General features: G+C 44.7%; 1 protein-coding gene across 2 annotated transcripts in view; it reads right to left on the bottom strand.

Annotated features, from left to right (window-relative positions):
* LOC147211532 (interleukin-1 receptor accessory protein-like 1) overlaps positions 1 to 16950 on the bottom strand; it is a 223483-nt gene that overhangs the window by 60834 nt on the left and 145699 nt on the right. For both annotated transcript variants that reach the window (XM_086128247.1, XM_086128249.1), the window contains exon 6: positions 2757 to 2831. In XM_086128247.1, coding sequence (XP_085984373.1) covers positions 2757 to 2831 — 75 coding nt within the window. The remainder of the gene's footprint in view (positions 1 to 2756; positions 2832 to 16950) is intronic.

The following is a 16950-nucleotide window of genomic DNA, read 5'->3' as shown; positions in this document are numbered from 1 at the left end:
AATGCATCCGATTAGCTGCTCAGAGTAAATTGCTTGTGGCTCGACGGACAGTCAAATAAACGAACGTTTCCTGGAATGCTTTACTTGTTATCATGCTAAAAACCTTACGCTAACTGGAGCGCTAATTAGAGAGAAGGCGAGTTCTATCGCGCTAACTATGGCCATCGAGGACTACGAAGCATTCCGTGGCTGGCTTTAAAAGTTCAGTGAATGACATCAGCTGAGCAACGCTGTCTTGGGTGGCAATCGAGGGGAGGTCGAGTTAGAGACAGTGAGATAGTGGAAAGAAAAGCCACTGGGTCCAGGAACTACTTGTTATTGTTCGATTCAGACGCAGCATGAACGTTGCATTGCTAAGATGGCTACAAAACAGACCTTTGGATGTCAAACAGCTAGGACAAAAAGCGCTCTGACGCTGGAAGAGAGGGTAAAAGTGATCAAAATGAAAGACAGAGCAAGAAAAATAAAAGTCATTATCCAAGAAATTGATGTAAGTGAAAGTGAATACTGATCGTAAATTTTGCAATTTCTTTCCCTTTTTTTCTTTCTACACTGACTATATGAAGTGTCAAATAAGTGTGTGCTCATACTTATGCACTATTGGAATAAATATAAAGAGTACACATACGTTTGTGTGTGCTTGTACACATACATTTGTGTGTGTGTGTATGGGTTAACATCTGAGATCAAATTTGCTACTTTCACAATTTCTTTGCCTTTTTTTCTTTCTAGACTGACTATATGAAGTGTCAAATAAGTGTGTGCTCATAATTATGCAGTATTGGAATAAAAATAAAGAGTACACACACGTTTGTATATGTGTGTGTGTGTTTACATCTGAGATCAAATTTGCTACAGTGAAAAACCCCATGTTGTGAAAAATGTCTTGCTGCAAACATGATTTCGTTGTAGAGGAGTTTCACTGTACCCAGAAAAGTCAGCAGGAATCTTCTTCATTCCTACTCTGCTCCCTTTCTTTTTGCAAATAGTTTGTACCAACCCATTGGGAGCTGTACACACCTCTCACTGTCTTGACTGTGACTGCGCAAACAAGTTGCCACGCACTTGTAGATGAGTCCGGTCGAATCAACAGTCTTACTACAACTAATCAGTAAAATTTTGCTTTTGTGGAGGGTAATCTGCAGAGAGAAAAAAAAACTTTGACACTCAAAAAAAAAAAAATGCAATTTTGTTCGCCCGTGTTATAGTTGGACTGACTAAAGTAGATGCATGCTCGCAAATCTAGCAAACCTCCTCTAGAGTTGACACACTCTCTTTGCAACATTTTTGTTAAATACTGATAGGGGTTTCTTTTCATCACAAATGACCTGTTCCTTTCTCTAACAAGACCACATTTCACACCTCGACATTCCAGGCATGTTAACTTTGAAGATACCATGACTGATGAGGTGTGATAACTTTTAAGGGAAGAAATAGGGCCTCGTTGAAACAAATACCGTCATGTAATATTAATCCAAAAGTTCCCAAACCGATGCCGCTGATGCAGCGCTTTGCAACATTTCGAGAGAATATCTTCTTTGCTTGTGAACATGTCACAACAGTAGATGAGGAATCGCATTTTCGTGTTGACTTTTGCTGATAACAAAATCATTTTATTCATAAACTTGCAGTTTATGACTTTAATATCTCAATGTTAAAGTAGAGGTGTTAAAGTTTTGGCCAGGGTGAAAAAAAGGCAATTATTTTGAGGAGCAGAAACAGAATAGCATTCAAAAGCTGCGGTGCTTATCTGAACCAAAATCGATTACATGTGTCAAGCTTTCTGCCACATCCACCAGAATATTGTCAACAAGAATCACAACAAATCAATGAGAATCTGTATGGACTGAAAATTTTAGCTTCAGTGAATTCAAGATGCCAAACGTTGCATCGGCTGCTGAGGGTACCTGGCGATGAAGAAAAGGTTACGCAGTTTAAGATTCTACACAGCTTCCATGAGATCGGTTCAAGGTTTGTCATTTGCTTCACACACTCACCACTCTTTGCTCTTTGATTGGACCCCCCCCCCCAAAAAAAAACCAAGACAACTCTTTTTTACTGTATTGGCACAGTTGGTGTCAATCCAAATGGACTGTGAAAATAAATTTCTCAACTATCCAGATCTGTGCCTCTAAAATTTTGTGGGCATTACTGATACAGATTATGCGGAATCCTGGGAACTAATTTACTACGTAACTAACCACAGTGACCAAAACATAAATCCCCTGCTTTTTTTTTTTTTGTCTTTTGTCCTTGGTGGAGGCAACAAGTACAAATCTTTTCTTTGGCCCCGTTGAAATCATCTTTTATAAAACACTTCATCAAAACGACATGAATTTAAAAAAACATTTCAAAGAGCTTTCCGTCCATCATTAGTTTGATGCAACAGTAATCTACACCCTCTTTCTAAGTGCCACATTTTACGCCTATTAACAGAAATGGGGGAGGAAAAAAAAAAGATCCACCATGACCCATTTTCTCTTTTGCAAAGGCTGTTTGTTTCAAATAAGGCAATGAGCTGGAATTTTCTCAGGAACTCCTGACAGAAGAATGCCAGTCAAAGGCAGCCACATGATGTGTAATCAAGCTTGCCATGGTTTCTCATAAGAGGCACTGGGATTAATTGTCGATTCATTCCATTTGAGCAAACAGAAGGTGACCCAGTGGAGCATGACAGTTTACCCACTCGTTGGCAAATTCATAATTCCCACACAAAATGTACCGCACCGGTGCTAGCATGCGGCGTGTTTCTTTACCTAGAGCCATTTCAATGGCGCTGGTCTGGCCCTCGGACGGGGAGAGGATTTTTGGCGGCTTGTCTGTCAAAGGAGCTGTGGGAAAGACAAACGGAGAGAGGACCTTTCATAACTCAAAGGCAAAACCTTGATATCACAGAGAAAAGGAAGATTTCTAATATCAACAGTAACTCATTTCTCAATGAAATTATTGAACATGAAACAAAAACAAAACATGTAACAGTCCAACTGCATTTGGTACTTTCAACATGTACAAATGTCCAAAAGCCGAATCAACAGATGATTAACACAAAGAGGTTCCTAATGCATATAAATCCCCATGAGCAAAACCAGGTCAGTTTTCCAGGATGCATACTGGAAAAGCAGAGCGGCGAGACCTGTTTTTTTCGAATGACTGGCGGCGTGATTGGCGCTGAATGGGTAGGAATGAATACAGATGAACCAGGTAGAAGGTTTTTCAGGCACACACCTGGAATCGTGGGGAGCTAGCGTTGGAAAAAAAGAGTCAAAACTACAAATATGGTCTCCAGTCCACACTCTTTGTAATCGGGAGTATAAGAAAGTAAAACTGCTTCTATGAGCTCATTAATGACAAACTTAGAAGCAAATGCCAAATAAATGAAAAGGGGAACAGCAAATTATGCACTTGTGTGTGCTTGGCATGCTTCGGTGCCGTGAGAAGGAAATCTCATTACTTTAATTACCCCTTTCCCTACAAAGTGTGCTGGCATTATTTGTTTCATCGTGACAAGGCGAGGAAGGGCTCTGACAGTAAGGAATGCTGGATTTAAAAGGAAGAAGGTGCAAAAGCACGGACGTCACGGCTCAGGCGGGAAACCACAACCTCCAGTTTGCACAGGATGGAATCCTTTCAGATACTGTGGAGCACAACGGTTCAAATGCAATTAGCACCTGTTCCTGATGGTGCAATCGCAGAAGTTTTTCGAGTGGTACAGTTCATCCTGATCAAAGGGACATTGCTGTTGTTTATATTGAGAATCTGCCATGTTGGAAGTGGCGAACACACAAACTCGAATTCTCTGGTGGGTTACTATGAGTGAGACTTTTTAGCTTTTAGCTGAGGCACACCGAGCACATCAAGTCTGACCTGCTTCACGGCACACTTAGGTGCGCGCAAATTCGGCGAGGCACCCGATGTCACAATCAGCTGGGGAGACCATCTTAAAAGGTCCCTGTGATCACATGATAATAGATGGGTTAAAGAGGGTTGAGGGTGCCGAAAGGTTGGTGCAAGAGGGGAAAAAAAGATCTTGCTCTCTCCCATCACTTTGCTTCCTGTGCTCAGCTCAGAGTGTGGCACTCTGCTCGATTCTTCTTGCAGCTCCCTGGGGTGACACCAGGGAAGATGAAAACAGAGGGAGGAGAAGAAGGAGGGGAGGAAGGGGATTGGTCGTTGCAGTGTGCTGTTCACACTTCATTAAAGACCACTTCTGCAGATGAAGGGCAGGAGCGTGTGTGTGCGTGTTTGTGTGTACATGTGTGCGTGTGCGTTTGCCAGAGAATTGCGCAGGCTTTTCAAAGTAAACTTTCTAAATTGAACTTTGTGGTTACTATTTTGCATATTACACAATGACATTCCGGCCTTTATTCTTCCCTTAAATTTCCACACATTGAATACATGTTGAACAGCATTTGTGTATGCACATTGAAAGTGAGTGAGCATGCCCTGTGATCCAACAAATTCTATTATTCTGGTTTTGGGTCTGTGCGGTGCTTCCGTTTTGGGTAGAGCCTCCTGCGCACACCTGAGGACTGTGACAATCCAACTGTGCTCTTCAGTGCAGGAGAAACAGAAGAAGACTGCTTGCTAGCCACCGTTGCCGGTTGCGGTAATCGTTTGGTTTGCTTTGTGACACCCTTACTCCAACTCAGTACTTCCCTTGTTTACTCCTGTCTAAGGAAGTAGTTGTGGTGTTATTGATGACATTTTTCTTCCTCTTCTGAGAAGGTCAGATTTTGTTTCTCCATTGGCACACTTTATTGGTCTTCTTTACTTGTGTCGTTCAGATTTTGTGTCTTTGTTATTTTGTGGCATCGTCTGATGTGGCTCTATCTCTTTTGGTTAGTTTTCCATTGTGTGCATAATTATACGTGTTAACCGTTTGTCATCATTTTGCTTTGGGATTTGTTGTTTCTTCCCTTTGTTCAATACAACTTTGGGATGCAAGATTCTGCATTTGCGTCGTTGCACCACCGATAAGTGCTGACTTTTGTCTCTTTGCAGATGCTTAACAATCAAAGCTAGCTGCAGAAGATGAATGCTTCCTCAGGAAAAGCATGATGCTGGTTGAAAAATGAGCACAACTTTCCTGGAAGGCTCCCAGCAGTCAATTGGCATAATGTTTTTAAAAATACCACAAATAGAGAAAAAAAAAAGAACATACAACTTGAAGAATTGCTGAAGAATGCCGACAAATATAAAACTTCCGCACAAACATTAAATAATAATAACCCAGGCTCACTTCCTTCCGGAGAAAACGCTGAGAAGTTTGAGATGATCCAGCACAACAATTGTCAGAAGAGAACAAGACTGGCGTTTATAAGTGATCCAATGTGCAGGGTGGCGATGGCGTTAACTAGGGAGGTTGTCACTCATCACACAGCCGATCCCTCAGCGGGGGACCCCTGCTTTGTGAAATTTGCTCTCTGAAAATGACGATGAGTGGTAGGAGGAAGGGTGGAGTATTTCAAGGCAACTGGGCTCAGGAAGTTGAAGATGCGTCAGAGGAGGAGATAGTGGAGGAGGAAAGATTTCAAAGTCACATTGTGCGCCGAGGAGCAAAAGAATTCCATAGGATCTCAAATAAAAAGTCAAGTGACCAGAAGTGACGCCAAACTCTTGTCCTATTTCGGAGAAGCGTGCACATCATTCAACATTCTGGGTACAGGTCGAGAGCTTCACACGAAGCTGATCGTTTCCTTTTGAAGCGTATGCATCATGATTGTGGTGAAAAATCAATTTAGCCTGAAACAAACATGACGGTTACCACCATGATGCGATTTAGCCCTTTTCCGTCATAAATGTTTCGTTCTGATTACAAAACGTATTAGCTCCTCGGGTCTTATTCGGATGGATGAATTCCAACCATGTTAGTGACATGTATTAGCATGAGAAATGTAATTAACTCCTGCAGTATGTTTCATTTTGTGATCAAGCTTTCGCAGGAAAAAGATGAACGTTGAGATTATGGGAAGAAAAAAAAAGATCAGCCTTATTTTTAGGCCTGTCGGCCATTGGGTAAAGATAGCTTCTGTTTTCCGGGGCCACCATCTGGTGTGGGGGTGAACATTTCATAGAATGGCACTCAAGAACCTACTCTATTTTCTCAGTCACATTCGTGAGTAGTATTCCGCTTAAGTATCAGTTGACACAAAATGTGTCATTTCACTTCAAAACCATTCATTGGAACTGAAATGTTGATATTTTTGTTGAGTGTGAGTTTAGTATGAAACTAGCCATGTTCGAATCTTTTCTGGCAGGCAATTACATTCTGGGGGATAATCGGTTACGAAGGAGAAAAATGAGTCAGGTTTTGGTTTATTCTTTCCTCAATAGAGTTGTTGGGAGATTTTTAACAACTTTTTGTGATTTCCAATTTTCAGTGACACATGAGATTGCAAATCAAAAACAAGGCAATCAGATGACCGAGGATTTTCTAGGCATGCAACATTTTCTCGGATCAGCTGATTGCCGTTTTTTTTTTTTTTTAACTTCACACATGCCACGATAAATTATTCAACATTTCTTTACTCGTCATGCTGCAATACAGCCATGAGCAACTGCAATGATCTGTGCCAGCAGTCTGGCTTTAAAAGTAATTAGTACAAAGTGTTGTCTATAAAATTGAAATAACATAAAGTTAAATTGTATATTTTTGTTCAAAAATGGCTCAGGCGTTATTTAGGGGCATAAGTCCGTTCCTTATGTGCCTTTCTTTCTTCAAGACGATGTAATTCTCTCGTCTAGACTTCTGCCACACCCACCATGCGTGACCTGGAAATATGTGCGCAATCACCAAAGAGGCCTGATTTGGTCAAGTCTGAGGAGGGCCCTAATTTCCGGACCGTGGAGTTTTCACGAGACGTGAATTCCATCGTGATCTATTTAGAAAATATGGCACACTTTGATTGTGAAACTAGCCTGCGTCGTGAATACGGAATTTATGGCAGTGACGTGCAGCTCATCTCCAGGCTACTTTGACGGCGCGTGTGTCTTTGCATTCACTTTTTCAGATATCCAATCCAAGCAATTTAATTGAACAGAATACTGTGCTCATAACGTATGCTTAGGAAATTGAGATTTGATCAGGTTGCCGAGCAACACGTGTAGTACATCAAATACCCTCCAAAAATCTATAATTTAACACAGGGGTGTCAAACTCATTTTTGTCGTGGGCCACATTGGAATCACTGTTTCCCTTGGAGGGCCATTATGACTGTCAAACCACATGAAAAAGTCTAAAATAATGGTTTATTCAATGATTGTTGAAGCGACTGTGATAAGGACTTTGGTGGCAAGAAAAATGCTTCCAATATATGTGATTTATTACATATTAGAATTTGAAATTTTACAAGATTGAAGCATTACAAGCATCAATCATGGAAGTTGCTTTCGCGGGCCACATAAAATGATGTGGCGGGCCAGATCTGGCCCCGGAGCCTTGCGTATGGCACCAGTGCCTTAACGTTATTACAATGACTGCATTATTTGTGATTGGCGTTTCAGCTACAAGTTCCATCAGCATGTGGAAATTCTCCTCACAGGTGAAGAAATAAAGTGCGCTGGCCCTTTTTGTTTTTCTTACACCATTTACCACGATATAATGTTTTTGTTTTTGGCCTTCATTGGAATGTAGTAGGAACACATATACAGCGTTGGGCAGTTATTGAGCATATATGGGACAGGTGAGGGCCAAACCCCCACCACTCCCACCCCGTCCAGCCGAGTCGGCCACTGATGGTCATCACTCCATCCAGTGTGTGGAGATTCCATGGAGGTCTGTGAGTGACACACCTAAGTTGATGGGAGAATTTGCCCAACCGAAGAAGTGCGTGGTACCGCGCCTCTTCTGACTGAAGCGCGTGGAAGAATATATCCCGAAGTGCAGCAGAGATGCAGCATCGCTCCAAAGAGAGGCGAGACGTTGATCCGAAAAGAAGAGAATGGTATCTCAGGAAAGAGAGGGAGAAATGGCAGAAAGACAGAGAGACAGAAAAAAAAGAACTAGGGACCCGGAGATATGTTCAAGAACATATGGTGCAGTTGGAAAACTAACCGCTTCTTGTGATTTACTGCTTCCATTCTTGCTTTCCAATCATGCACACTTGTGTGAGGTTTTTTTCAGTGAACACTGCTCTTGTTCTGCCCGCTGGATCTCTTGAAGATGAAATCAAGGGAAGTTGCCTTGAGGAAGATTTGGTTAACTGAGGATATGTTGCGATTTGTTTTGACGGTGTTGTTTTTACCAAAATGAGGACTGAAACGAGATTGGGAGCACGAGAAAGTTTGTGCAGGTGCTGCATTGACCCAATCATTGCTGTGGATTTTTAAAATGCAGATACTCTCCTGGCAGCAAATGACTTCTCGCATTCCGCCTACTCTCTGCATGGTAAATTATTGCGCTGCTCCGACTGTGAAAACGTGTCTTTTAAGTCCATTATTTCCATATTTTTCACATGCAAAACCATGTGCGATACAATCTTTTAATTAAGATTTTACAAGTTGCTTCCTCCAGCTCCAAAGATGATCTCGTTTATTGTTAGCTTCCCAAGGACAGCTTCTATTGCTGCTTGGCTTGGTAGATCACACATCTACTTTCGATTTAGCCTGCGCTGCCGGATATAAACATAACAGACACACTTTGGTCAGATATGAATGAGAATGACAGGTCTGCCAGATGTGCATAAAGCTGGCTGACATCAACGGGCCACTAAAGTGTAAGGACCTCCATCTACAGTGGCCAGAGGGCATTGCCAATGAGTTCTATGAACAGGGTGATGAAGAGGCCAATCTGGGCCTCCCCATCAGCCCCTTCATGGACCGAGCCGCACCGCAGTTGGCCAAACTCCAAGAGTCATTCATCACGCACATCGTGGGACCCTTGTGCAATTCTTACGACTCGGCTTGCCTCATGCCGGGACGATGGGTGGAACCTAAGACGGATGCCGAGGAGCCTGAAAGCACAGAGAACGAGGAGGAGGAGGAAGACACGGCAGAGGAAGACACTTCCACAAAATCAAAAAAAAAATCAGAAAGGTCACAGATATGAGGTGAGAAGGAACGAGGAAAGACTGGAAAGGAATGTTAGGAGAGTGAATGACGGATTGGTATGTAGGTATGAGGGGTGCGGAAAAGTGTGCAGGAGTAGAGCTGGTCTAACCATGCACGAAAAACGCATACACCGCAGGAACGAGGAACAGGTAGAGTTTGAGTGTGGGAAGTGTGGGAGGAGGTTTGGGTCGAAAGGGAATAAAATAAGTCACGAAAGGAGTTGCACGGGAGGAGCGTATGAGGAGAAGGGAGAAAGGAGACAGTGCAGAGGGTGTGAAAGGTGGGTGACGAAAGCAAACTATGCCAGACACGTGAGAGGGTGTGAAAGAGTGGACAGAGAGAATGAGGTGGAGAGGGGAGGAGGGAGAAGGGAGGGAGCGGGCATGGCGCGTGGAGGGGGGGCTGGGGGGGCACGAAGGGCGAATGGGGTGTGGGGTCGCGGAGGGAGAAGGGTGGCTTGCGGGAGGTGTGGGAAGGAAATGTTGGCGGGGAACCTCGCGAGACACCAACGGGATTCGTGCCGGGTGTGGGACCCGGGAGGGGGGGCAAGTCCCTGACGGGGGCCGACTGCCTAGGATCGGATCGGATCGGACACATCCACCGGCTCGGAGTCATCACAGAAAGCAGCAAAGAAGAGGAGGCAAGTGTTCTGTCAGATCACCCATCACTTGCTGGAGTACCACGAGATGTGGAAGAAAAGATAGGGCTTTGCAGGGAAGTTGTAAATTTGAATTGAATTATTTTGGAAAAGTGCCTCAATTTTCGGAAAAAATGGGTGTATATATATAAATCTATCTATCTATCTATCTATCTATATATATATATATATATATATATATATATATATATATATATATACACACATACATACAGAGCGCCCAATAATGCAGGAGCGTCTTGCGTCTGCACTGAGTTCTAAAATCTGTCAAAATGCTGTTGTGTGACTTCGATGAAGGCTCGACTTGACTGACTGATGTTGTGCCAACATGCTTGTTATGTAGAGAAAAGGCGGACCTAAGTGACAGCTTGCAGACATTAAAGTGGAAAAGGTGGGTGTGAAAGAGGACACTAAAGGCACGCCCACAGTTGGTGTTGATAGGAGTATATTGTGGACACATTGTACAAAACAACATCCCAGAAAATGGCACTTACAAAGAGACACGCTTACGAAGCACGCTTACGAAGTTTAAACTGCAAGCTCTCACTTCAACGGAGGACAATGGGAATCGAGCAGCTGCGAGACAATTCAAGATCAACTAATCCATGGTGCTTGGTGATTTCATTTTATGAAATGGCGTCTTCATCTATCCATCCGGGCAAGGACGACTGTGGTGCAGCAACATCCGGCAGATTACAAGGAAAATATGGCCATTTTTTGCTCCTACTGCAGTGAAAAGTGTAATGTTCCGCATTAAATAAAGACAGTTATTCTGTCATTCGGGTGGCACTGTCATCAACTGGAAAGCACATCGACCTCATAGAGCAGAGGTGCAGGGTTTGATTCTGGTTCCGGACTTCCTGTGAGGAATTTGCATGTTCTTCCAGTGCCTGCGTGGGTTTTCTCTGGGTACTCCGTTTTCCTCCCACATTCCAAAAACATGAAGGGCATGTTAACGGAACACTCGAAATTGCCCCTAAGATGGTTGCTTGTCTCTGTGTGCCCTGCGATTGGCTGGCAACCGGTTCAGGTTGTTCCCCTCGAGCACGCCCCGCAACCCTTGTGGGGGTAAAGCGGATCGGAAAATGGATGAATGGATGGATATATGTAAGAACTAAATTAAACTTGACAGTATGTCATAGCAACGTGTGTAATAGCGCGAATCTTATTTAACCCCTACTATCTCCCACTCACTGCTAATTTCAACTCCTCCAAAGCTAAGCCATTTGTTTAATTTATTTACAATATCCGCCGTGGCATTCCTGATTCTAACAGTTGATGTTGAATAAGTGGGACAAGTCAAGTCAGGTTTATTTATAGAGTCCTTAATCAGAAAAGAGTCTTGAAGGACTCTAATAATAATAATAATAATAATGCATTTTATTTAAAAGCGCCTTTCATGCCACCCAAGGACACTGTACAGACAATAAGAAAATACAATGTAAAAATTAGTAAACGAGATATTATATAAAAACAGGACATAAAATCATAAAATCATAAAAACATAGGAAATGGAAGAGCTATGTGTTGTAGGCAATCCTGAACAGGTGTGTTTTTAGACGGGACTTGAAAGTGGAAAGAGGTGTGCAGTTTTGGAGGTCCGGAGGTAGGTTGTTCCAGAGCTTTGGAGCAGCGTGACTGAAGGCTCTGGCTCCCATGGTGCTCAGTCGGGCAGGGGGCACTGACAGGCGGAGGGAGGACGAGGATCTGAGGGAGCGAGAGGGGATATGCACCTGGAGAAGGTCGGATAGGTAAGGAGGGGCCAGGTTGTGGATGGCCATATATGTATATAGAAGCAGTTTGTAATTGATGCGATGTTGAACAGGGAGCCAGTGAAGCTGTTGGAGAACGGGGGTGATGTGCTGCTGGGAAGATGTTTTTGTGATGATGCGAGCAGAGGCGTTTTGGACCAGCTGGATTTTATGAAGGGACTTTTGAGGTAGGCCGAAGAGGAGAGCGTTGCAGTAATCAAGGCGGGATGTGACAAGACTGTGGACAAGAATAGCAGTGGTGCGGGGGGTGAGGGAAGGGCGAAGTCTGGTAATATTGCGGAGGTGGAAATAAGCAGTGCGGGTGATGGTGTTGATATGCGAGTGGAAGGTGAGCATGCTATCCAGGATGACACCCAGACTCTTAACCTGGGGGGAGGGGGACACTAGGGAGCTGTCAATGTTGAAGGAAAAACTGTTTACTTTGGATAAAGTGGATTTGGTGCCAAGAAGGAGGACTTCAGTTTTATTAGTATTTAATTTAAGAAAGTTTGTTGTGAACCATGTTTTGAGTTCGGAGAGGCAAGAGGTGAGGGAGGGGGGTGGGAGTATGGAGTTTGGCTTGCAGGAGAGGTAGAGCTGGGTGTCATCAGCAAAGCAGTGAAAGTGGATATTAAATTTGCGGAGGATATGGCCAAGAGGCAGGAGGTAGATGATGAAGAGAAGGGGACCTAGGACAGATCCCTGTGGTACACCTGTGGTGACTGGGGAGGGCTTTGAGGTGAAGGATTTGAGCTGGACAAACTGAGTGCGGCCAGTGAGGTAGGAGTGGAACCAACTGAGGGGAGTGTGGGAGAGACCAATGGAGGAGAGTCTATTGAGGAGGATAGGGTGAGAGATTGTGTCAAAGGCAGCGCTCAAGTCTAAGAGGATGAGGATGGATACTAAACCGGAATCAGATGCTATGAGGAGATCATTCACAATACGGATTAGGGCAGTCTCTGTGCTGTGGCGGGGGCGGAAACCGGACTGAAAGGGTTCATAGAGAGAGTGAAGGGACAGGTGGGAGTGGAGTTGAGCAGCAACAGTTTTTTCAAGGATTTTCGAGATAAATGGAAGGTTGGAGATGGGGCGGAGGTTATCAAAGTTGTTGGGGTCAGAGCCATGTTTTTTCAGTGTGGGGATGATAGCAGCAGTTTTGAGGAGTGATGGGACAATACCAGAAGAGAGTGAGGAGTGGATAATAGCAGATATGAGAGGAAGCACAGAAGGAAGGCAGGATTTAACAAGGGATGAAGGGAGGGGATCAAGCTGGCAAGTGGTGGGCTTGGATTTGAGTATGAGGTTGGATAATTCAGCAGTCGTTGGTGGAACAAAACTGGAGAAGAGATGACAAGGAGAAGAAGGTTCAGATGGGGGGGGAGCAGGCAGGTTTTGATGGAGTTGGTGATGGATCTTAAGGATTTTGTGATTGAAGTGTTCCATTATGGAGTTGCAGGTTGCTGTGGAGTACAGGTGGAGGGGGAGAGAGTTTGGTGGCCGGAGGATTTTGTTCATGACGGAGAAGAGAGTTCTTGAATTTCCTTCGTTGGAGAGGATGAGGCCGGAGTAGTAGCTGGATTTGGTTTGTGCAATTTGGTCCTTGTATTTAGTGATATGGGTAGTGTACATGTCCTTATGGATGGTGAGACCGGTTTTCTTATAGAGTCGCTCAAGTTGGCGGTTTTTTGATTTCAATGCTCTAAGAGCGGGTGTAAACCAGGGGGCAGATGTAGAGAATGAAGCAGTCCTGGTCTTCAGGGGGGCGAGAGAATTTAGAATATTTGTGAGGCAGGCATTGTAGTGAGCGGTGAGGTCATCCGGGTTTGAAAGGGCGTCTGGGGGCGGGGAACGGTCGATAATGGAGCAGAAGGTGTCAATGTTGATATTTTTGGTATTACGAAAAGAAATGAGGCGGGAGGTTTTGATTGTAGAGAGACGGAGTACGATGTTAAAAGTGAGGAGGAAATGATCGGTTTCAGGAAAAACATCAGCAGTGGGCTTGGAGGGGGAGAAGCCAGAGCAGCAAACCAAGTCCAGTGTGTGGCCTTTGATGTGGGTGGGGAAGTCAGTAAGACAGTGTATCGCGAGGCTCTCCAGGTAGGATGTGAAGTCTCTTGTGAGTGGCAGGTCGGGGTTGTCCATGTGAATATTAAAATCTCCCAGCAAAATTAAATTTGGCGAGAGAGTGGATAAGTGTGTGATTAAACTGGAAAATTCATTGATGAAATCGCTATGTGGCTTCGGGGGGCGATAAACTGTGGCAATGATGGTTGGCGTGGGTCCAGGGAGTTTAAACACCATGCATTCAAAAGAGCTTGATGCAGGAACGGAGACTGGTAAGACTTTCCACTTCTCGCGGTGGATTACCGCGAGGCCTCCTCCACGGCCGTTGCCACGGGGACGGCAGATGTAAACAAAGCCGGGAGGAGTGGAGTCATTCAGAGCAGCGAAGTCGTTTGTTTGTTGCCAGGTTTCTGTTAAAACGAGGAAGTCAAGTTTGCGTTCGGCGAGGACGTCTTGAATGAGGTGACCCTTGTTCGTAAGTGAGCGGATGTTCAGCAGTCCAAAGTTGACAGCGGAGGTGTCATGTTTGATGGCGGCAGTGCTGTTAGCCGACCTAGCCAGGCGGGCTACTGCATAGTAGTTGGTGTTGCGGCCGCGGTTTCTGGGAGGACGTCGAGAAGTGGACCAGGTCGAGTTGATTGAGCCAGGATTTTTGTAGTCAACATGTCTACGCGACCCGCGGTGAATGTAGCGACGTCGAGGCAGGCGAGCGATGTCAGGATGATGGTGCAGTTCCGGCGGTGGAGGCTCCGGTGCAATCCTCCGGATCCGGAGAAGATCCGCGACAGAATAGTGGAGTAGTCCTGTCACTGGATGATGGCAGAACGTCAGAAGTATCAGAAATAACCCAAAGGCGGCGAAGTTGTGCCGCCCCATGACGAGGGAGAAAGGCCGGTGCGGTGACAGCCGGTAAGTTTAAGCTACCGGCGTTAGCCCGTGGACTAAGTTACGATTTGGGGTTTGATTGATCGGGTGAAGCTATGATTTGTTACATCAATCACAGTCCAAACAGTCCAAAAACAGAAGGGCAAAAGAAAAATCAGAAGAAATATCTGAAAAGTTTTGGAAAAGTTTGGAGTGAGAAGCGGCGACATACACGCCAGCGTCCTCTCACCCCGGAAGTCAAGTAAGCCTTTGTGGAGCGCAAGGTTTCCAAAAATGAATGACATCCCCTGGACTAAGTTCCCCCAGCTGGACAAGGAACATCTCAGAGATAACCAATATGGGGAAAAAAATTTGAGAAACCTCGGAAAGGTATCATAGATGGATGGATGCTCCTCCCAGGATACCCCAATTGCAATAAATGCCAAGTGGACAAGATGTCTCACCTTTACAGTGGTAGTTCAAATGGCATAAGACCACATTGTGAGCGTGGATGGTTGTTCGTCTATGTGTGGCCAGTAATTGGCTGGATACCAGTTCAGGGTGTACCCCGCCTACTGCCCGAAGGCAGCTGCTAAGACAGCCTCCAGCATTGAGTGCGTCTCAGTTCCGACCCACACCAATGTCGGACCCATCACCAAGGGCGAACCATGGACACAAGATATTTGTGCCCCACCATTTGGGGCACGGATTTCTAAAAGTCAAGTTTTTATTCTTATTCTTTTTTTATTTTATCATGGCAGCTATTTTTGTGTTATGTAATACTAAAGTTGAGCTAGTAATCACTGAGACATTAAACATATAAAGAAACAGTGATGCAATTTCTGTTTTATTAATGGCCAGTCTTATCTGCAACAGCCAATCACGGCGTTACTGCAAATAAAGTTCAGTACTCAGGCGTATATGCAATGATTATGTCAAGGTTTGCATGTGGGAGTCCTGGCACATCTTTCAAAGTGTGGCATTGTGTAATGTGGCAAGAAATGTGTTTTGTATTTTATGGATGGTACGTTTCTCTCGTAAAGTGACATAAGCATTGTAGTGAATGCCTAGATTAAGAGCAAAAACACCCTAGAAATCCCTCATACTTGAGTGATCATTTCATATTTTCAGAGGTTGATGTGAGCACAAGTAAAGAGTTCCACATAAAGTTTCGTGACCATTGATCGCAGTTTTCGCACATTCGGTTTTGATTCCTACATTACCACTTTAAACTGCCCCGTTGTGTCACTGTACGGCAAGTGAGGAGGGAAACATTACATTAGTGTTGGCAACTTAAGTGCCATTTGAACCGTTTGGGAGCCAAAAACTCTTTGGAAATCTAAAATGAAGATATACAGTATATTGTATTCCATCTGAACTCGGCAGTTCCCCCACCAGCTCCAGTCTCATTCCCCTTTCTTCTTCACCTGCTCCTTTTCATTCCTATTTCTCTCAAGCTCTATGCCAGTGGCCCTAGAAAAATCTTGAGGCACAGGCTGGGCTACCAGCTGTTGAAACAGGTCAGTGGTGAATGGTCATTTTGGTCCTGAATCATATGTCACATTGAACCTGACCAGAGCCCAAAGATCCCCGTGTGCTCAGCTGAGGGCTGGTAGTCTGCTGTTTAAGTAGAAGCCATTGTATTTGGCTCAGTCTCTGTTACGCTCTTGGATGTGACCTATTGGGACTGTTTTGGTTTGATATATTTGTGAAAGTCTGACTATTGTCTATTTTTGTGTCTAATCTACCGTCAAAGCCCTTTGCCAGCAAATTGTGCCTGATTAATGGTCAATAAAGTATATATTCCGGTTGGCACCAAAACAGATCAATCTTGTGTGAATTGGGCAGCGCTTTGAAATATATTGCGTTTTACTATATTCATCAGCACTCACTCACTTGACTGAGTGGAGCAAACACATTTCATTCACAGGAGGGCCCCTTTCCCTCTGACGGTTGGAAATTATTTTTCAGACATTTTCAGATGCTCAAGCAGAATGAATGAGGTCATGAGCAGTTACGGTTGATGAGGCTACGGCTAAGTGACAAGCGGCACAGCATGCACACGCATTTGTTTATGTTTGGCATTCTGCTCAAACGAGAGGAGCCAGATGAGGTGGCTCGAGCATCTAATTAGGATGCCTCCTGGACGCCTCCCTGGTGAGGTGTTCCAGGCATGTTCCACTGGCAGGAGACCTCGGGGACGACCCAGGACACGCTGGAGAGACTATGTCATCCAGTTAGCCTGGGAACGCCTCGGGATCCGCCAGGAAGAGCTAGAAGAAGTGGCTGGGGAGAGGGAAGTCTGGGCTTCCCTCCTAAAGCTGGTGCCCCCGCGACCCGACCCCGGATAAGCGGTGGTAAATGGATGGATGGATGGATGGATTCTGCTCAAACCCTGACGTGACACTTGAGTCACTGTTAAGGCTTCGGTTACACTGTTCCCTGTGGCCCTGGATTTTAGTCTTCTTTACCCATTCCATGTTTAAGGCTGCAAGGTTTTCTCACGGTCGTTCGGAATATACATAATGGGTAGTGTGGGGACAGGTCCACTGATTCCCAGGGCAT

The sequence above is a fragment of the Hippocampus guttulatus genome, chromosome 1, assembly GCF_054856545.1.
Source record: "Hippocampus guttulatus isolate MCC_2025c chromosome 1, RoL_Hgut_1.0, whole genome shotgun sequence".
Taxonomy (NCBI): Eukaryota; Metazoa; Chordata; class Actinopteri; order Syngnathiformes; family Syngnathidae; genus Hippocampus; species Hippocampus guttulatus.
This window is presented reverse-complemented; position numbering and strand designations above follow the sequence as displayed.